Genomic DNA, 23,044 nt, shown 5'->3' with positions numbered 1-23,044 from the left:
TTCACAGTTCTGAGAATATTACAATAGACACCGTTGTGAAACTGCTGGCTCTGAATATAATTACAGCATGTTTGTCACTTAAAAAGGCAACAAGTCTGTGAAAGCATGAAATGCACAGAAGCATAAAGCCATATTAATATGGTATCATGGCACACTTTCCCAGCAGTTACATAATTGCATTTTTCTCTTTCAGTAAGCTCTGTCCTCTCCACCTCCTCCTGTCACATTAACCCAAAGCCATAAACTTTGCCTGCATGGCCTTGGTCCTGTTTGTATTAATGATGTGTATACTATAAATATTCACGTTTCTCAGGGAGCGTTTCAAACAATGATATGTCTGTTCGGCTACATCCGCAGAGAGAGGGAAGAGAGGTAACTTGACATCACCCTGTACTGTACTTTCCCGGCAATGTCCTTACAAAAATACAGCTGTTTCGCCGAGCGAAATGAAACACTATATAAACAGAGCTTGGAAAATATGGCTGGCTGCAGGGGATGAAGAAACACAATTTAGAGAAAAAAAGAGGCGCTTGGCTAAATGGCCTTATCAGAAGTCAAGTCATTTAGTGCTTGTGTAGCGTTTTCGCTGTATATCAGGCGCCGTTTGGGTTTTATCTCAGTCTGGCTTATAAGGAGCCGATATGAAATGTATCATAAAGCAGGTTTACGTCAGAAATGAAATATTAGCAACCCCTTTCCCCAAACTCTAATAACTGTAGGCTGAACAAACCATAAGTTTAGTTGGTTCCCATAGCACCGTTCATGCAAAATCATTTCCAGGAACCTTTCCTGGCTGTGCTCCCCTGGCACTTTAAAAACTTGCCTTCAAAGTGGAAATCATGTGCAGCGCCCGCCATGGACGCCAAATAGGCACGCATCTTTCAATTCTCAAGTTATCAAAGCGTCTTCTGTATGACTCTGTAGCTTACATTGTCAGGCACCAAGAATTGCTTCCAGACGTGCTGCTTGGCAATTGGAAAAGGTAGATATAATGGAAAGACTTAAAACTATGACAAAGCACCACCATTTTGTATACTGAAAACAATATTACTGGGAATTAATTTATGTTTTCTTTTAAACTTCTCAGTTTCCATGGAAACAATGTAACTATATTTCATAATCACAGCCAGGGGTCCAACAAATGGAAAAAAAAGCTTGGATTTAATGGACAGTGGGTACTTTACCTGTGTGTCTGTAACCAAGAGGATGAAGGATAGCTTGTGTGTTTCTGTGAAACATTTAAAGCAGAACAAATGCATTTATATGCTAGCCCATAAATGAACAGATCTTGAGATAATGGTATAGCTTACTTGCTAATGTAGGCACAACTGACAGCAACCTAGAGCAACCAAAAAGCATTGCTTGGCCTTGTGCAAGTTGGTCATACAAGAGTTTTGTAGGTTGAATAGCTGCATGGTGTTCGAATAGTCAGCATATGTGATCTGATAATTTACCCCTTAGCTCTGCTGTTAACGTACACTAGGAGAAGAAGGGTTGACGGATGGTCTTCCACATGCACAAAGCAACTGCCATCTGATGAGACTGCTGCATGTTAGTAATATATGTTGCTTGAGAGACCAACATTCGGAACAGTGGTTTGGCAATGTGGTAGAAAAAGTCCAAATTAGCGTAGCTGTATTGGCACATGTACAGCCAACTGTAGACTATTAAAAGCCATTGGCTTTGCTGTTTTTAAAAGAAAACTGCATAGGGATAAACATTCCCTTAATACTCTTCAACTTCCTGTTCTGCAAAACTATTGCCACTCACAGCAACATATCACTTAACAAAGATGTTCTGCTCAACTATTTAAAACGACATGTAAATGTTTATCTCGAATTCTACAACTGTTCATATACTACATGGCCCGAGGTATCCAAACATCTTCCACCCAACATCTCACTCCCAAACCAATGGTTTATGAAGCTGGTCATCTATTGGCTGCTTTAACAGCCTCTGCTGTTTGGGTTAAGGCCTTCCACCAGATTATTGAACATTGTTGATAGAATTTGCTTTCATTCAGCAAAAAGAGGTAAGGTTTGGCACTGATGTTGAGGATCAGGCCTGGTACTTAATCAGTTTTCAAGTTCATCCCATGTTGAATTGAGGTCAGGCATCAATGCATGCAAGTCAAGTTCTTGCACTACCATGGTTGCAAAGCCATTCTGTTTGAACTTCACTTGTGACATCTCAGATTCTTCCACTGCTCAGGAGTCCAGCGGTGTTTGCACCATTCCAGCCGATGCTTGGCATTTCCAATGGTGATGGTCATTTGTTTGGCTCTGATCACTCATAAAAACCCTGCACTCCATATGACATAGGGCTGACATTGCCTTTGGAGACTCCTGCTGCGGGCATGTCATTTTAGATAGCGTGTCCAAGTACAAGATATGGTTAGGAACATTAGCACCCCATAGAATGTGCTCTCCCATGTCATTATCCATGCTAGCAGCACATATTTAACCATACGTGTCAGAGTGAAGCCTGTATGGATTTCTGTAGAAAACCAACTGGAAAACACTCAGACGCTAGCTGAAAGATATGATTTTTTCCAGCGGCAAGTTCACTGTTATTTTTCCTGTATATCCTCCCAGAACACTTTTCATACTTATGTCGATTGTGCCGGTGCCAAAAGTATATGATGGTGGTGGCAGGGGGGGAAAGTGTCATTTCTTTTTGCTTCAATCTGTCCAGTGGTTGTTTTTAATGTGAAGGATGTGATTTCATTAGGAAATCATGATTGCATTATGAGGTCATTTGGCCCTTTCTTCACGCTCAGTGTAAAGGGCTCTATTCCATATCTTATAAACAAGCGAGCCCAGCTCTGAAGTCTCCAGTGTGACCGTTCTTTCCAGAACAAAGTAAGCTTCCATGCCCGGACTACAGGTGCTGCTTGCTCTCATCAAAAAGAGAGTTATTTTGAGTAAATCTATGGTCAAATGAACCAGGCATAAATATTTTTCCAGCAGTAACTTTTTCTCTCCCTGTGTCGTTGATTTAGGTTTTCTACTTGCTGCAGTCCTTCTTTGAGGCTAAACACTCGGCTAATTCAGAGCGGATTCAGCGGGAGATGGGTGACATCATGGCGTGCATGAAAGCCAGGCTGTGGCTGGCCAAGAGGTACACTGAAGTGTTAGGAAGTCGCTAAACTCACTGCTATGAAGTTGTAAAAGCTTGAAAGTGGCAAACTGTGTTACTGTGGCCTGGACTGAAAGGAATTCTTTCATGTGAGCCAGGCCACTTCTTTATTCCTTTTTAGGGATGCTGTTAATATGTCATATTAATCACCCTTTCCATCAGTTAAAGGCAGGAAGCCTCATTTACAATCGCAGTGCATTGTGCACAGTGCAATTTTCTGATGCAAGTCGCCATGTTTTTTTCACAATGCAGCCATTTTATTACCGTTAATAATTACCGTCAGTACATGCACAACCTTGTATCAGTGTTAGCATGTCTGCATTTCTGGTTGCAAATGTTACAGTTCCAATTTAATTTTATCATTATTTAATGATAATTGAATCATTTATTTTGTATCTTTTTTGAACTATTAGTCTTCATTTTCTTGCCCAGGGACGTACATGGCTGCTTTGCATTGACCAAAGCCTCAATGTCATAAACAAGCTGTCTTGTCTTTCTAGCATTTTTGTTCTTTTGCTACAAACGTACCCCTTTGAGGTTGCACCTTAGAGTAAGGGAACCTAAAACCTTCCATTCCATTGGTTTATTAAAAAATAGCAGCTCAGTATCATTACTAGCTTTCCTTAGTGGTAGTGGGTAACCTGTACTGTTCCTAATGCTCCTATACTAAGAAGTCTCTTGTTCTATATACACAGTATGGATAAGTTACAGTGGTGTTGTGGGAATAGAAGTATTGTATCATAGTGATCTGTAGGATGAGACTGAAACTCTTTAAAGTCTGGGGGCAAAATGAACAGACAATGAAAACCCCAGAAAATGGCTGTTTTTTTAAAATGCTTGGTCATATGCGCCTACCTTTTTATGTGGCCATTGGAACTCTGGTTGGAGCCCCATTAGGTAATTGCTTAGAGAGTTTGGTCTACCATATAAGTTCCAGATTTAGCTTCATATCTGATGACCAGTTCTGCCTATTTATGACCATCTTGATCCTATAGTAGGACATTCCAAAGAATCTTAAAACTAAAACAGGGAGGAAAATGGAGAGAAGTTTGTATTTCAGCCTGGGACACCTTAACCATCAAAATTGCCCCATGGTTTCTTGTATATACCCTTTACCTTACTCAAAATGAGCACCCTTCTCCACATATTAGGCAGTCGTACACATAAAAGTCATGTAGGGAACCAAGTGAGCAAGCTTAGCTCACCGTGAAACTTATTCAGTTAAACAACAAAGCATATTGTGCGTGGGTGATAATCAAGCAGGGTTATACAGTAGAGAGACGAAAGAGCAATATACTTTTTTTTATCACACGTTAGGAGCAAAGGCACATCAGGAATAAAGCACAAGGAACAAGTCAAGTGGTGTTCTGCACGAGTCCCAGGATTAACTGAAAAGGCTTTATCAGACTCTCTAAACTGTGGGTTCAGCTCCGTGCTAGCAATTTGTTATGTCAAACGCCAGGAAATATCTATTTTGTTTCATTTGTGTTCTTTGGCAAAGCGGTCTGTTGCTTTTGGAGCGCCTTCCTTGGCGCATTTACTGTCCAAAACCCCAGAAAGAGCCAGACTCCACTCCCATCTCCTTTTCTAGTCTTTCTACCTGTAAATACAAATAAACAGGTCTTTCAAATCTCAATTTCCCGTGTCACTTGTTCCACTGAGTGAAATCACATTACTGCGCGGGATGTGCCAAGGAAAATATGTCAGGTATCGCTTGGCACTTAGAAATGCGGAAGAAAACAGTTTTTGCATTTTCATCTGGTGCCATCAATATTTTTGGAGAGCAGAGACAGAGGAGAAAAGCTCGTTAGAACACCATGTTTATCTGCCCTTGTTTCTTAGAGATTGTACCTCAGCCTTCAACGCTCTCATATAATTTAATGATGTTTGCCTGTTAAAAATGTTGATGAAAATAATGTTGGGTTCAGTCTGCAAAGGGATCATGAGTATAGCATCACTTCAACATCCTTGCTAGCAAATGCTCAGGCTCCTTTCAAATGTGAAGGCAAATTGTTGCACCAGTGAATTATGATTTTATTATGGTTCATCCTCCCTGGAGAGATGCCTTTTTGGGGTGATAGCAGGGGATACTACCCTGGTCACACTTTTTAGAGCAGGGATCCTCAACCTTTTTGACCTGTGAGCCACATTCAAATGTGAAAAGAATTGAGAAACAACAAAAGCACCAATAAAAGCTGTGATTGCCTATTTGGTAGCCCCTATGTAGACTGGCAGCCTACTGGAGGTTCTGTTTGGCAATACACCTGGTTTTTATGAAACCAAAACTTGCCCTAAGCCGAAAATTCAAAAATAAGCACCTACTGGGAGCAACATCCAAGGAACTGGTTGCTTCTGAGCCACTGGTTGGGGAACACTGCTTTAGAGAACTTTAGAATATAAGAAATGTACTTCATGCCCAACAGATTTAAATGTACTAATCCGCTATTTTGGCAAAGGCCAACCCTAACTGTTAGGTCTAGAAGATAACTCCTAAAGCTGTCTTGTGCATGGCCAACATAAGTGTTTTGGATTTAACCTTGCACCTTGTCTGTCCAAGAGTAGATTCTTCAAATTGGAATGGTAATCTCAAATGACCAAGTTGTGCAACCTGTTAAACACACAAATTATGCCCAAACACATCATTTAGATTTGTTTCTTCAAAGTTACACATATAAGACCTCAAATTATGCTGCACTGTAAAAACACATTTACAAAACAAATGACCAGTCCCCACGGCTGCTCATCTGAGCTTACAATTTGGCTTTAGCTCCTGGGAACCCTTAAATAACCCCCCGTCCTCCCTAAGTAATATAATTAAACTTAACTGGTTTGCAGCTTATGTGCGGATATTGCTGATTCAAATCATGTATTTGAGGGAGAGATTAAATTAGGCTCTCATTATTAGGAACAGAGAGGCAATCAGCCTTTTATGCTTCTGCAGTTTAACCAGGAGATGGAAATGCTGACAATCGTATGACTGTAAAAGCACATTAATGGCCTGTTCTGCAAAGCTGCTTATGGCTTCCACATTCAAGAATATAAAGATAGAGACATGAGGCTGGAATTCAAAACAACGGGTTGGTTTATGTGTAATGGTCATGTGTTTCTGACAATGATTCAAGGTTTTCTTTTATCCTTTTTATAAAGTCAAAACCCCTGTTTGGTGACGAGAGCTTCTTTCATCAGCATCTTGGAAATGATCATCAATAACCAAGAGATACTCAGAAATAAAGGTAAGTAGTAAAGTGTCTAAATATCATGCAGGTTTAAGAAAGATCCACCTTCTGCATTGCTATGTTGGGGGCTTTGCTGACTAGAACTTGAATCTGCTAAATTAATAAATAAAGTCTTGTAGCTTTGCCCATAGAGCTCTACCAATGTCTCCAATAGGAAGAGGTCCATTGTAGCTTTGATACCCTCTCAAATGCTTCATTCCCTATGAATTCTGCCTACAGTATCTTCATGAATCCATTGAGAATTGTTATCAGAAAAGCGTGGTTTTACGCTTATCCTGGACATGGAAATAGCATTCTGGGATCTTGCATTATAAGCCCACCCTTTGCTCCTTACAAACATTGGCCCTGTGGCCCCATTCTTAAACGTATAGAAGGACGTGGGAGCCAACTAGACAGTTTGCTTGACCCAAGAATGATTTAAGGTTTGGTGTTCTGAGCTTGCAGCTCTAAAAAAACAAAATTTGATCTGACATGCCAATGATCGTGATGACCTCCTCTGACATGTATAGGAGGTCATTAGCTTGGAAAGAAGTAGCATGAGTTACACCTTCCTGTTACTTTCTACACCATCTGATTGTATGACATTTGTTGTTTTTTAGATTTCAAGCCAGTTTTAGGGAGGAAAGTTTGGCTTCTCTTCAATACTAATGATCCTAATGAACCACATTATTAGACAGATGTCCTCACTTTATATTATAAATATCGTTATTGTTCTTTATTGCATTTTCTCTAATCTCTTAAAATGATCTCTGGGTCTGTGGACTGTTGTTGCGCTTGTGTTGGCGTAACCACCACCATAAATCAGTCTGTCCTTCCCACAGTCTCTTGAGATTTATTTATTTATTGTATTTGATTTTCCCCTTGTGCGGTTTTTTCGTTCCACTCCCGCTCCTTTACTTTCCACTGCCGTTGGTGCTTAATTATAGCCGCACAACTTGATATTTTCCTGTATATATCATTTTCTTGCTTCTCATTTTCTCTTTCCTTTGGTTTCTGGTTCATTTCCTTTTTTTGTTCTCCAGATTTATTTTGCATTTGTATATTCTTTCTTTCTTTTATTTATTGTGACCACAGCCCTTTGATGCACTAGCAGGTAATTCTTTATCCAACTACTGGTTTAGTTAAGGTCAGGAGTTGCTGACCCATAGCGCAGTGCCGCTGTAGGAGTAAGAGTGCACAATGTCCCATATTCACACCCCTTTCTTCTGGACTCTACTGCACAAAACATGAAGTCAGGCATACACTATTATTCTTGATATATGAGATTTACTTGCTCTTACGCATGGCCAGTCTGCTGTAGGAGAACATCTGTTGCCAGTGTGAAATCTTTTAATGAAGAGGTGCACCTTAAAATTAAAGTCTAGGTCAGCTTTCAGTTTTGGTTCTTTTTGCTGAATTAAACAGGGTATACACAGTAAGATCCACTCATTTCATAGTATTGGGATGTGTTGGGTTTTTGTCTGTTTTGATCCCCTAGCCACTGACGAATCACTCAAGGAGGAGTAGAGGACAGCCCCCTTGGCCTAATGTGGCTTTAACCCAGGCTGAATTTACAGAATTGTTACCTTACTGAGCTCTAGTCAGATATTGGTTTGCGTGGTTGTTATTGTGCCTCTAAACACTAGCCCAGGGGTGGGCAAACTTTTTGGCTCACGGGCCACATTTACTCACCCCCGGGCCGGACCGGGCCAGGGCGGGCCCCCTTCTCTCTTTAATTCCGGCACGCCAATGACACCAAGTCTCGCGTGATGAGACTTGGTGTCGTCGTCGGGCCGGATTAAAAAGGCAAAGGGGCCGGATGTGGCCCGCGGGCCGTAGTTTGCCCTCCCCTGCACTAGCCAATAAGCTGCTATGTATGGCTAGTCTTAAGGTACCCATACACCTTAAGATCTGCTCGCCACCTATGGTTGGGCGATATTGGGAGAATCCAGGCTAATTCGATAGTTTGGCCCTGGGGCCAAATGATCTAATTACTATGGTGGGTATAGGCAAAGTCAGTCCGGGGACCGCATCAACGAGCCGATGCGGTCCCAGATCCGACTAGATTTTTTAACCTGCCCAATCGAGATCTGGCCGATTTCAGGCCAGATATCGGTTGGGGAGGCGGGTCGTTTGTGCCCATACACAGGCCGATTAGCTGCCGAATCGGTCTAAGGGACCAATATTGGCAGCTAGGATCGGCCCGTATATGGGGACCTTTACTGTATCTTCCATTCAGCTTCTTCACAGTCTGAAAATGAAAATATTTAGTTGTGGCATAGGCCTCTCATAACTGAACTGTGTATTTGATCAAAGCGATCCCTTTTACCCCTCGTAATCAGACGCAATTATGGACTGACAAAAGGAGCAAACGAGAGAGCTGGGGATAAAAATTATATAATTCTACAAAATAAACCTCAGAATTGCAATGTATATATGAATACTGAAGTCTACATCATACATGGGTAATTTTACAGGTGCTTCTACGACTTAAGAGTGTTGTTAGACTATGACAAATGTGTGTGTAAACCTGTGGAACATTGACCTTCTGTTGTTGGAAAACAATTATGACAGTGATGGTTGCACTATCTCTTCATCTGTCTTTTAGCCTTTTTATAACCTGGCATACGTGTACGGCAGAGCTGGCCAAGTAGTGCTGCCGCTCAAGGCTGCTTGATGTCCTATCATTAAAGAGGTCAAAGGGGCTAGGGTCTTATTTACCCTAACAATCAGCACAATATTTTAGGAAGATTTTTATTTTATACTGAAGAGCAAGCACTATGTCAACTATGTGCCACGGCACTGACAAGTAGATATTTATAACATACGACTGTGCCTTTAAGAGCACATGTAGAACCACAGAGTGAAAATAAGAAAGTGAGCCCTGCGTATTTCTAGCATATATTTAGACTTATTAGGACCATTTAGTGGCCATGTATGTTGTAGTTCATCATTAGTTTCAAATTCTATCTATTATCAGCCGTTATATGTGAGCATTATAGGAGCCACTGAGCACTTTTGCATTTTTGTTATTAACGTCATGGTGCTGCTAACATGACTTCTTCCCAAGCGCAGCGCTGGAATGGCAGTGGTCTGTGTGCTGGGCTGCTGAATGGAGAAGATTCAGTTTATCCCTACGGCCGGCTGGCACAGTAGTGCTCCTTTGGCAAAGCCAGGGAGGAGCAATATAAAGTCACTCATGATGGTGCAAAATAATAACAAAAATACAAGGAGAACTGCAAAATGTTGAGAGGATCAAGTTAAGCAGGCCTGCCGGTTGCAGGGTTTATGGTTAATATATAGTGACATATACAAATCCTTTGTGAAATATAAAGGTCCCGTGAGTGTGACAGAACACAAATATGCAAAATGAAGTGAATACATATCCCTTTATTTCCCTTTCAATAAGTTATTTGCATTTAATCTTGCCACTAGCTACACACCTAAATAACCAGAGACCGGTCGGACCCACTTTTTGGAGTAAGGAATGATTTTTTTTACCGTTGTGAGGCCAAGTGAAGCCTTCCTCTGTGTCAGACGTTAGGCAGGTTTAACTGGGATAAAGAGTTCAATATAATGATTGTGTTTGATTCTCAGTATGAAAACGGAAATCTGATCCGTGTGTGTGTCTGCACCCAGGCTGAATTTGTGCTTGTGAGTGCGGGCAGAGGCTAGTAGTTCAGCTGATTCTCAGCCCGCATTTATACTTAGGCCTAGAATCAGACTCGCTAGGCACTAGCCTAGACAAGGAGATTATTGCTAGCATTCAGTCTGTTTCTTTCCTGTAGTTCTGAGATTTCGGGATAATGGGTTTCTGGATAATGGATCCCATACCTTTAAGGTAATGCTGGTTACCTCAGATTGGCTCGCATTGCACCTAGTACATCAGATAAGTCACTTCTCACTAAACCACACAAACAGCTATAATTCCTCTGGAAACTGTACAGTCCACACACAGAGTGACAAGCTAACAATGGCCTGCCAAAGCATTTTGTTTCTACTCCTTCCTTCATTGTTAATCCTATAAAAACAAATTCATCTCAAATGTAGTTCCTTCACCAGGATAAATAACTGGTGCTGACAGTTGAACAATGGTCCCTAAAAGAACCTCTGTGATTTGTACCAGTCATGTGAATAAAATCCCAGACAGTCCTTTACCCACAAAGTAAAGGTGAGGGGCACCAGGTGAGCAGCAACCATTCTATACGACAACACAGTGACATGGGCTCTGGGCTCTGCAACAAGATCTTCTTAGGGTTCTTTTGGAGGTTAGCAAAGATTAAGACCTGGGTCCTCTATACTAGAAGCCCCTCAATCCTGCAGACAGCTACTACCTCTTCACTACCTGTCTCAACTACCTATTGCAGGCACTTTTGATGCCTGCCCACTTGCAGAAGCATTTACCTTTGATGGCACAACTCTCATTCAAGTGAATGACCAGAGAGATGTCTGCAAATGGTGCTTTCACACATTTGCCATGCTGGGATCATATTATCTCTCTCTAGAACGTTCCTGGTGGACTTTATAAGGGCTGTGGCACACGGGGCGATTATTCGCCCGCGATAAATCTCCCCGTTAGGATGCCATACACGGTGCCGCAATCGCGGAAGTTGCCTCTCGATATGACATCCCACTGGCGAGAATGTAAATCGCCGGTGGGATGGCATACGCAACTACTACGATCGCAGCACCACATATGGCATCCTACTGGCGATTTACATTCTCGCCGGTGGTATGTCATACCGGGGAGATTTGTCGCGGGCGACTAATCTCCCCATGTGCCACAGCCCTAAGACAGCTTTTGTTACCTTATCTCCTGCTAAATGTGTTTACTATATAATCAGTTGCTCCCTTTTCTAACATCATCTGACTCTGTGCATGATGGGATGTTAACTACCTCAAGAGCCACACCTGAGTGAAAATGCACCCTTAAGTATCCTTCCTGTATTTTGGTAGTTACCTGTAGTTAAAAACAACAAATGTCCCACAAGATCAACCCTTCAGTCACACAAATAGTTTTAATAGTAGACTCAACTTTTCCTTAGGGCCGTGGCACATGTAGGGCCCTTACACACTCTGGTTCATGGTCTTAGGAGTGGCTTCTAGCTCAACCCATCCCTACTTAAATGCTTCTCCTTCAAGGATGCAGTAGGCTAATTTTTTAAATGAGCTAAAGAAAGTATCTAGTCGTTATTCCTAGAAATACCTGTCTGGTTCCCAGAAGCTCCTGCCTGATTTCTACTTGATTAAAAAATTGTTTAAAATTATGTTTACATTTTGTTTCTACTAAAGAAACCTGGATGAACTTGTCTGCCCCATTACATTGGAAATATCACAACAGCACAAGGTCAGGCTTTACTGGGATCATTGCACACAATAGACTTCTGTTTTGTTTGCTTCCTAACAAACAAACATCTTGAAAAAAAAAAAATATATATATATATAGAAGCAGAGAGTCACACACACACAGGGACTTTGCAAAAAGATTAAGCATTTATTGAAAAAGATCCGACGTTTCGAGCACTAATGGTGCTCTTCTTCAGAGACAAACCAAAAGACCGTGTGTATCCACCCCCCCTTAAATACCCCAAGTTATAGTAACCATGGTAACCGTTGTAAACAGGGAAGATATGTGAACGCTCATATTGTTGCATAAACAGATTGGCAAATGAAGAAGAGCACCGTTAGGGCTCGAAACGTTGGATCTTTTTCAATAAATGGTTTATCTTTTTGCAAAGTCCCCGTGTGTGCGGCTCTCTGCTTCTTTATTATTGTTTTTGCCAGCACCCAGGGCTTTTGATCTTTTGGATGTGTGCTCCTGTTTGTTCCTATATATATATATATATATATATATATATATATATATATGTGTCTCGGTGTGAAATGAGTGGTATGCTGAAGAGAGAAAGCAAACAGTGTATGTATGTATATCTTTATTTATAAAGTGTACAGTAGAATAGATTAATACAAACGGGGTTATTAAGATAATAATAGATAAATACAAAGTATAACAATAAATACAGATAAATACAGTTGCAAATAGTGAGAAAGTTATTTGAGAGATGAGAAATTCAGTGTTTGGTCTAATAAAGGGCCAAAGCAAACAGTTTATTGATTAAAAAGGAACAATACCCTGTCACTAACTTTTCACACATAAGATATTTTGTCTGCCAAATCAAGACCGGTTTGTAAATCTGATTGGCCACTAGTTGCTCTGACTTGTTTGTGAGGTCCTTGGTTGACCTGAATGCTTTGCCCTGTATGTTCTTTGTTTAGCTTGACTGCAAAATGATCAGATAGGTGCACTTCCAAAGGTGGGCATTGGTTCCAAACCTTTTAATATATCTTTGCTGCCTGGATGTTTCCAACAAATATCTATGTGCAATGGCTACAGTATCTAGTAGAATTAAGTCTAAAACAACTGGACTTTTTCTGAGTTTTTCTTGAAAACGTTTCACCACTCATCCGAGTGGCTTCTTCAGTTCAAATGACTGGTAGGGTCATTTGAACTGAAGAAGCCACTCGGATGAGTGGTGAAACGTTTTCAAGAAAAACTCAGAAAAAGTCCAGTTGTTTTAGACTTAATTCTACTAGATACTGTATATCATGACCTGGATGAATGAGAATCTTCATAGACCTATGTGCAATGGATGTTGCTTGGTGAGTTGTTTGGGCACGTTCCAAATCTGCCGATGCACCATATTTGTCTCTGTATTGTGAATTGGCAAACGAGGAGGTCACACGCCCTTCTGTCCCGATCCTTGTGGCTGTTGGTCTGAAACAGTGATCCCCAACCAGTGGCTCTCTAGCAACATGTTGCCCCCCCATCCCCTTCAATGTTGCTCCCAGTGGCCTCAAAGTAGGTGCTTATTTTTGAATTCCTGGATCGGAGGCAAGTTTTGGTTGCATAAAAACCAGTTGTACTGCCAAACAGAGCCTGATTTAGGCTGCCAGTCCATATAGGGGCTACCAAATAGCCAATCACAGCCCTTATTTGGCTCCCTCATAAACATTTTTCATCCTTGTATTGCTCCCAACTTTTTTTTACATTTAAGTGTGGCTCACAGGTAAAAAATATTGGGGACCCCTGGTTTAAAAGAACATAATATGCCCCCTGTATGACATCTTTCCCTTGGGCCAATCAGTTACTGTACAGGACCAGCCCATTTAGCCAGTATGACCAAGTATCCATTCAGTTATAAGATAAAACACCTAGATTTAAGAGTTTTTTTGGCAGCCTAAAGGAGAAGGAAAGGCTAATAAAGAGTTAATCTCAAGCTGCAGGCATACCTTCAGTTCTCTCAATAGTGCCCTTAAGTCTCCCCATATTTCTCCCATTCAGATGATCAGAAGCCTCATAGGAAAAAAAACGCTGAGCTCTGTAAAGAAAGTTCCCATAATGCCTTGCTCCTGCACCGAGACCAAGACCTGTGTACATGCTCAGTTAGTAAGACTATGAGGAAGCTTCCTGCTGATTGGCTCAGATCCACATTCCTAAGGGGGGGGGAGGGAGTTCTTAGCATTCTTGAGGGAGGGGGGAGCAGGAGAGAGGAGAGAGCTGCGTGTCTCTGGCACAGGAAAACAGACAAGAAATCCTGTATCTTTTGAAAGGAAGTGCAGCATTTCTGTGAGTGCTTATGGGCTGTATTTGAATAGGCCTTTCTGATAAAGCTTACTTACCTTTCCTTCTCCTTTAAAGGTATCCATATATGGGCCGATAACTGCCAACTGGCCTGCCTGGCTGACATCTGTCTGATTTTTTGGCTAGATATCGATCAGGCAGGTTTAAAAATCCAGACGGGACGAGGAGTGCATAAGTGCGTTGATGTGGTCCTCATCACAACAGCCTGCATCCCGTCAACGTGATCCGATTATTTGGCCCGAGGTCCAAACAGAATCAGAAAAAGATACGCACATTTAGTGACCTCACCAAAAGCTGAAATAGGGTTTTCCATTAATCTTATGCGATGGGGGCATTGCTAAAATTAATATAGATTGCAATGTTTTATTGCTAGGATACCGCTGCTGATAAAAGCTGCCCGCACTGATGTATGTATATCTAGATATGTGCTGTGCTACATGTTTTATCATAGATTAATAGAAGAAACACTGCAATTAGTTAAAAGAAAAATATACACAGTTACAAAGATTAATGCCTTATGGCAAGAGAAATAGGAATAAGGAGACCCCCTACCCCTTGGGTCTTGCATTCCAACCCTCCTATGTGTTACTAGACATTACGCCATCATGCTTATCTGATACAAGGTAAATGGAAGATGCATTTCAAAATGTATTAGGTGCGTCGCCTTTCAAGAAAGGATTCCATACCATTCCTTGGTATGTCCCGTCAGATTCAACTGATTTCCACCATGTGCTCCGAGCTGGCTTCTGAGGGACAGGACAGCTTTATGGTTTTATAGTGTTTAGCTACAGACAACAGAACACCAATAAATTCCTTGGGATTTTGTTTCTGGAAGACTGTTCCTGTAATTGAAAGACAGATGAAGAGATGTTTAGTGTCGAAAATAAAGCCATTTACCAGTACTTAAGATAAGTTGTTGTTGACAGATGACAAAACAGCATATGGAATGGGCAACGCAAACCAGCGCAGTCCCATGACTTTGGTGCAGACTGACTGAGGCTCATTGATTGGGAGGAGAGAATTAGCAGAGAGATGGGAAAATGGGGAAACTTCTTGAATGGAAGTGCAAAGTTTAAACACAGGATTTCTCTAGCTTTACTGGTTGCAGGTTCCTAGACAGTGGGAATTTAGGTGCAGCTGAGGCATGAAGGTAATTCACACATAGGCTACAGGGATATGCTATACATGGGGATTGGCTTATATTCTATACATTGTGTTTGTCATATACCCTATACATGGGGATTGGCTTATATTCTATACATTGTGGTTGGCCTATTTGCTGTACATGGTGACTGGCCTATATGCTATACATGGGGGTTGGCCTATATGCTATACATGGGGGTTGGCCTATATGCTATACATGGGGGTTGGCCTATATGCTATACAGGGGGGTTGGCCTATTTGCTATTCATGGGGGCTGGCCTATATGCTATACATGGTGGTTGGCCTATATGCTATACATGGTGGTTGGCCTATATGCTATACATGGTGGTTGGCCTATATGCTATACATGGTGGTTGGCCTATATGCTATACATGGTGACTGGCCTATATGCTATACATGGTGATTGGCCTATATGCTATACATGGGGGTTGGCCTATATGCTATACATGGTGGTTGGCCTATATGCTATACATGGTGGTTGGCCTATATGCTATACATGGTGACTGGCCTATATGCTATACATGGTGATTGGCCTATATGCTATACATGGGGGTTGGCCTATATGCTATACATGGTGGTTGGCCTATATGCTATACATGGTGGTTGGCCTATATGCTATACATGGTGACTGGCCTATATGCTATACATGGTGATTGGCCTATATGCTATACATGGTGGTTGGCCTATATGCTATACATGGTGACTGGCCTATATGCTATACATGGGGGTTAGCCTATATGCTATACATGGTGGTTGGCCTATATGCTATACATGGTGGTTGGCCTATATGCTATACATGGTGGTTGGCCTATATGCTATACATGGTGGTTGGCCTATATGCTATACATGGTGACTGGCCTATATGCTATACATGGGGGTTGGCCTATATGCTATACAGGGGGGTTAGCCTATATGCTATACATGGGGGTTGGCCTATATGCTATACAGGGGGGTTAGCCTATATGCTATACATGGTGGCTGGCCTATATGCTATACATGGGGGTTGGCCTATATGCTATACAGGGGGGTTGGCCTGAATGCTATACATGGGGGCTGGCCTATATGCTATACATGGTGGTTGGCCTATATGCTATACATGGTGACTGGCCTATATGCTATACATGGGGGTTAGCCTATATGCTATACATGGTGGTTGGCCTATATGCTATACATGGTGGTTGGCCTATATGCTATACATGGTGGCTGGCCTATATGCTATACATGGTGGTTGGCCTATATGCTATACATGGTGGCTGGCCTATATGCTATACATGGTGGTTGGCCTATATGCTATACAGGGGGGTTAGCCTATATGCTATACATGGGGGTTGGCCTATATGCTATACAGGGGGGTTAGCCTATATGCTATACATGGTGGCTGGCCTATATGCTATACATGGGGGTTGGCCTATATGCTATACAGGGGGGTTGGCCTGAATGCTATACATGGGGGCTGGCCTATATGCTATACATGGGGGTTGGCCTATATGCTATACATGGGGGCTGGCCTGTATGCTATACATGGGGGCTGGCCTGTATGCTATACATGGGGGCTGGCCTGTATGCTATACATGGGGGCTGGCCTATATGCTATACATGGTGGTTGGTTATGCTTATATAGGGAATGGCCTATTTGCCAATTTTTTAACAAATTCACAGTTTCTATCTGTGTGATCTAATTGGCTGAATTGCTGGATTGCATGCACTGGGATTTCCCATTCTGTCACAGTTATGGATAGTCTGGATGCAGTATGTACTGTTTGGCCAACACCGCTTCCTAGGACAGCTTGGGATCTAGTAACAAGGCTATGAGTCAAATGACAGACAGCAGATCTAGTTATTTAGTAGTTGCAATGTTATTGCAGTATTACTGGCTGAAATCCCTAAACCGGATGGACAAATTGTACGTTATCTAAATGAATGGGCAGTTTATGCTGTGGATGTTGCCTCTTTCTTTATATGGCACAGGCAAAGCAAAAGTACAGACATTTTTGTAGTACAAATATGACTTTGTCTAGAAATGATGCAGAAAATTTGTGCAGACTAATGGTACATCAGGGTGTTTTCAGCTCTTGCTATTACTGGCCTCTTAATTGCACGGTTTCCTAAGTTGCCCTTTACTCAAAGTAAAGTTCAAAAAATTCCAGTCGGAATACCCATTAGATGAAAGGTGATTGTGATGTGTTGGACACCATTTATTTTCACAGCAAAGCGGCATTAAATAATCTCATTTGGATTTGCCAGTATTCGGCAATTATAAGTAATGAAAGACAATGAGAACTAATTACATGTTATTTTGGTTTCATATAAACAAATAGAAGGAATGTTTGAAGTATTTTCTAGAATTTGTTTGCACAAGTAGAGGCATTCGGTGAGTACGTTACAGTTGGAGTTCATTTATCAAGCGCCGTACAGTGGGGGCAAAGACCTTCTGAGGACAAAAGCAAACAGAGTAAGATGTGTATAACGGCTTGATTGTGCCGCTCGGTTTCTTTAAAGAAATGGGATTGGGATTTTTTAATTCAAGCCTCTTTTGATGCTTTTTATATAGGGCCCCCCTTACCTCAGAACAAAGGCAAAAATATACAAAAACATTATCAGGCCATTCATTTTTCTTTAGTTCCCAGAATATGATGCAAATAAATATTCCCCACCGGCGTAAATGGCAGCCTTGCTCAGCTTCCAGGAATAGCTAGAACAGCAAATAAGCATTTTCTTCAGTTCTTATTGGATTTGGCTTTCTGGCCAGATTCCCCCCCATCCATTGCTTAGGACCCTCTAGACCAGTGATCCCCAACCAGTGCCTCGGGGGTAACATGTTGCTCACCACCCCCTTTGATGTTGCTCCCAGTGGCCTCAACATAGGTGCCCAGATTCAAATCTCTGTCTTGGAGATACTTTTTGGGAGCACATAGACACAGTTTTACCCCAAGCAGCGTTTTTTTTTTTTTTAAATATACCCAGTGTTTATAAAATTGTTTATTTTACAACTGCCGAGTTGTTCTTTGCCCGACATTTTTACCAAATTCACTTTACTTTTTAATGTTGCTGAGGGTTCAAATTGATTTTTGGATAGGATCTTTAAACCTTTGGTGTAAGTTCCCATAGATCAGGGGGTTTAAGTTCCCATAGAGCAGGGGTCCCCAACCTTTTCAACCCATGAGCCACATTCAAATGTAAAAAGAGTTGGGGAGCAACATAAACGTGAAAAAAGTTCCTATGGGGTGACAGATAAGGGCAGTTATTGTCTATTTGGTAGCCCCTATGTCAACTGGCAGCCTACAGGAGGCTCCCCTTGGTAGTAAACCTGTTTTTTATGCAAGTGGTTGCCTCCAAGCAAGGAATTCAAAAATAAACACCTGCTTTGAAGGCACTGGGAGCAACAACCAAGGGGTTGGGGAGAAACATGCTGCTCCTGATTGGGGATCACTGACATAGATAAAAGTGTAAAAATGTAGTATTAAAGTATTTCTTTGAGTTAATCTGCTTCATGGGGGCCATCAATGATTATCATGTAAATGTGAATTGCGCTAATGTTTGTTTAAATAGTATACATCCCTGTGTGTAATGTTGGAGATAAATAAATATGGATGTTAGGTGTATAAGGGACATGGCCCCTGCGAGTGCTGAGACAGGAGTCATTGCTTGCGTGACTCTATAAACGTATACACCTGCCCCCAAACAGACAATGCATCCACCCAAACGTTAATGTAAATAACTTCAGGTCTTCTTGGTCTTGACGGAAAGCAAGTGCCCAGAATGAGTTGCTCCAGAGCAGTCACGGTCATTACAAATTAAACAGTTTAGTCAACTGTAGCTCAGAGTAGCATTTGTCCTATTTGGAGGTAAAACAACACACATAAAGAAAGTAATCACAGCAGCCAACTTCCAACTTCAAGGGTTTTATTGCTGACCCACTTATGTCATTCATGAGACAGGTGTCCGCAGCCGGAAACTATCATTCCCTGTGGTGGGTCCTATAAACTAACCGAGACGGGCTGTCATCTGTTGGCCTTAAGGGACCTCATTCTGTTAAATGGAAAGTATTACTGGAAAGCAAGTGTCTTCCAAACTCTTTAGATATCAGCCCTATGGTCATGTTGTATTCCTGAAGTAGTGTCAGAGTTGACATATATAGCATGGTAGAAAAGGCACAGGTTCATCATATGATTCTTGCTCTACTCATAGTTCCCTGTCCTTTTCCGCTGCTGCCTTGGCTTGTTGGCTTTATGATACAATGAATGGATCAATCAACCTTTTTCACACAAATATTATGAATGTCTGAATGTACAGCCTTGGGACCAGTTGTTCAGATGTCCCACACTTTGTACATATGACTAGGGTGGGTATATGGGTGCCTCAGACATGTTTTTGTATATGGATACCTGTGCTCAGTGGATTGAAAGTCTTCCACACAGTCTTAACTATGATAAAATCTAAATACTAAAGCAAATTGCCAACATTCAAGCTCTGTATTTTACTTTTTCCTCAGTCACGTGTAGATATACACATTACCCCTCCACAATGAAACCAGAAGTCTAAACTGGACTCAATTATATAACAAAATTAAAGAGCGATCCCAAAAGGAAAGGGTGAGCACAAGAGATCAGGGAGAAAAGATGCAGATCAAAGATAAGTTATGAGAAATGGACATTTTCTAATGAAAGATTGTAATTGGGGTAAAGCAATGGCTAGCACAGTGGGCCAAAGCAGAAGGAGCTAAATACAAGGTATATAAAACATGTAAAAATAAATACTGGATAGGAATGGAGAAAACTAGACCCCAAGGCACAAGGGGATGGTAAAAGGCAAAGAGACAAGACCAACTGAAACATTAAAGGAACAGTAACACCAAAAAAATGAAAGTGTATAAAAGTAATAACAATATAATGTACTGTTGCCCTGCACTGGTACAACTGGTGCGTTTGCCTCAGAAAGACTACTATAGTTTATATAAGTAAGCTGCTCTGTAGCCATGGGGGCAGCCATTCAAAGGAGAAAAGGCACAGGTTACTTAGAAGATAACAGATAAACCCCCATTATATGGGGCTTATCTACTAGTTATCTGCTATGTAACCTGTGCCTTTTTTCCAGCTTGAATGGCTGCCCCCGTGGCTACACAGCAGCTTATTTATATAGTAGCTTTTCTGTAGCAAAAACACCAGTTTTTTGCAGAGCAACAGTACATTATATTTTAATTACTTTAAAACACTTTCATTTTTTTCATTTTTTTCCACTGATGTTCAGGGCTGAATTGTCGGATATGGAGGTAGAAACAATAGGAATTCTACTCCTGTCTGATGATTCAGCCCTAAACCGCAGCTTTTTGCTTGGCCATCTTCAACGGCGACCAATATCCAAGGCATTTGCTGTATCGGTCGTCTCATTGATCCACCATACACGCATTGAGTATCATACGAAACTAGGTTTTGTACTATCAAATCGTTGTAATGGAACTCCAAGCACAGCCGGACACAGGAGTCTGTTAAAAAGCGAACTTTATTCTTCCATTAAAATCAAGGTGCCTGACGCGTTTCGTGCACACTTAATCATAGGTTTTGTACTATAATATTGGTGCGAGTATGGCCGGCTTTAGAGACAGAAGGTACAAACTATGAAAAAGAGAACTTGTATAAACCCTGAATTGGAAAAGATAAAAAAGCAAATCATTGATGTTGGAATTAAAGTTGGAATTGTATATTTTGTGCAAGTATGAGTGTGTGAAGTGTATTACAGAAAGTGATCCTGTAACAGTCAGCATCTGCAACAAGAATAGAAGTATTCATGCGTGAAAGGCAAAATAGCTGAGCCCTTAAAATTTCTTACTCTATACAGCAGTCACTGATATCAGTCCCAGTCACGTCAAGTCTGGTTACAGCCATAATCTAGAAAATATGGAAGCATTTATCCCAAAATCAGATCTGTAAACTGACATTCGCTTGGGACTTGGAAGAATTTCCTAAGCACTGGTGAAATGCGTTGGAAACCAATATGCTCCTCTAGGGGCCGACCTCAATGTGTTTTAAAGCCGCTATCTAGTTTCTGCCCAGATAAAATGTGTTCTTTAGCCCAATAACATCCAGCAAATGCTAACGGGACACTTTGTAAATGTTCCTTAAATCATTCTAATTTAGGAAGGTATTTGGCATCTGCTGAGAGAGCGCTATCATCACAATCAGCGGCTTTTGAGAACCCTTTTAAAACCGAGTAGATTGGTTATATAAAAATTCAATTACTAATAAAAAAAAAAGTAAATATCCGTTATGCACAATCAAAGTTTACATTTAGGGTTTTTTTTACCTTAAATATACATTAATGAATAAGGGCATAGTCATAGGTGGAGTTAGTACAGGTATGGGATCCCTAATCCGGAAACCCATTATCCAGAAAGGTCCGAATTACGGAAAGCCTGTCCCCCATAGACTCCATTTTAATCAAATAATATAGAATTTTGAAACTGATTTCCCTTTTCTCTGTAATAATAAAACACTACCTGTACTTGATCTCAACTAAGATATAATTACCCCTTATTGGGGGCAGAACAGCCCTATTGGGTTTATTTAATGGTTAAATGATTCCCTTTTCCCTGTAATAATAAAACAGTACCTGTACTTGATCCCAACTAAGATATAATTACCCCTTATTGGGGGCAGAACAGCCCTATTGGGTTTATTTAATGGTTAAATGATTCCCTTTTCTCTGTAATAATAAAACAGTACCTGTACTTGATCCCAACTAAGATATAATTACCCCTTATTGGGGGCAGAACAGCCCTATTGGGTTTATTTCATGGTTAAATGATTCCCTTTTCTCTATAATAATAAAACAGTACATTTTAATTGATCCCAACTAAGGTATAAATAATCCTTATTGGATGCAAAACAATCCTATGGGGTTTAAATAATGTTTTATTGATTTTTTAGTAGACTTAAGGTATAGAGTTCCAAATTACAGAAAGACCCCTTATCCGGAATACCCTGGGTCCGGAGCATATAATATATGGGTCCTATACCTGTACAAACATTCTTCATTTGGTCACACTGGGAGGAGAGGAGGAAGGTTTTGGCTAGGCAGCTAGAGGCTTACAAATCCAGTAACATTTAGAGAAAACAAAGCAAAAGGTAAATTGTTATACATTTTCCTTTTATAATTGCATTATACGGACACCTTCCTGTGATATATGGACACCTTCCTGTCCAACATCATCTTCTGCTCTTAGGAGAGGCTTTCCGCTAGATGTTGGAACATAGTCAGTGGGATTTACCTCTATGTATTACGAAGGGGGCTGGGAACTGGTGATGGGGTTCAGGCCTGGATTTCATTGGTTTTGTAGTTCATCCCACACCCCAGGTGCTCAGTTGGGTTTTGGACAGGGCTCTGTGCAGGCCAGTCAAGTTCTTCCTCTCCCTATTGTGTAAGAACCTTTTGTGTATGGGAGTATTATTATAATATAATAACTGTTGCTACAAAGTAGAATACACTGAATTGTCAAGAATTGAATGGTGTAATGGCAATGATGATGTATGTTGCTTAATTAAAAGGCTTGTCTGCATACCTTTGACCATGCAGGGTACCTGTAATAATACACAAGGCAAAGAAAAACAAAGATAATGGCAGAAATACAAATGGTAGTGGTACTGTGTATAGCAAAAGTGGCATGAATGGCTGCTGGGGAGTTCAGATGCCTTGGGAGCTAATAAGTTGCTTTAGTTTTGCATTTGCAAACAGATCATGGGGTGGGGTCCTTAAAAGAATTGCGAGGCCCAGTGACTTAAGCTGGCCATACACGCACCAATGGTTTCGTACGATATTCGGTGCGTGTATGGCGGCTCGATGAGGCAACGGATATTGCAAAAGGCTGCGGATAACGGTCGGCTCGTTGATC

The 23,044-nt window shown here is 41.2% G+C and overlaps 1 protein-coding gene across 2 annotated transcripts in view; it reads left to right on the top strand.

The window, feature by feature from the left end:
• Nucleotides 1-23,044, top strand: part of thada (THADA, armadillo repeat containing) — a 283,459-nt gene that overhangs the window by 208,156 nt on the left and 52,259 nt on the right. For both annotated transcript variants that reach the window (XM_002932394.5, XM_012963890.3), the window contains exons 30-31: nt 3,002-3,120; nt 6,286-6,371. In XM_002932394.5, the coding sequence (XP_002932440.2) occupies nt 3,002-3,120; nt 6,286-6,371 (205 nt within the window). The remainder of the gene's footprint in view (nt 1-3,001; nt 3,121-6,285; nt 6,372-23,044) is intronic.

Source organism: Xenopus tropicalis, chromosome 5, assembly GCF_000004195.4.
Source record: "Xenopus tropicalis strain Nigerian chromosome 5, UCB_Xtro_10.0, whole genome shotgun sequence".
Lineage (NCBI taxonomy): Eukaryota > Metazoa > Chordata > Amphibia > Anura > Pipidae > Xenopus > Xenopus tropicalis.
This window is presented reverse-complemented; position numbering and strand designations above follow the sequence as displayed.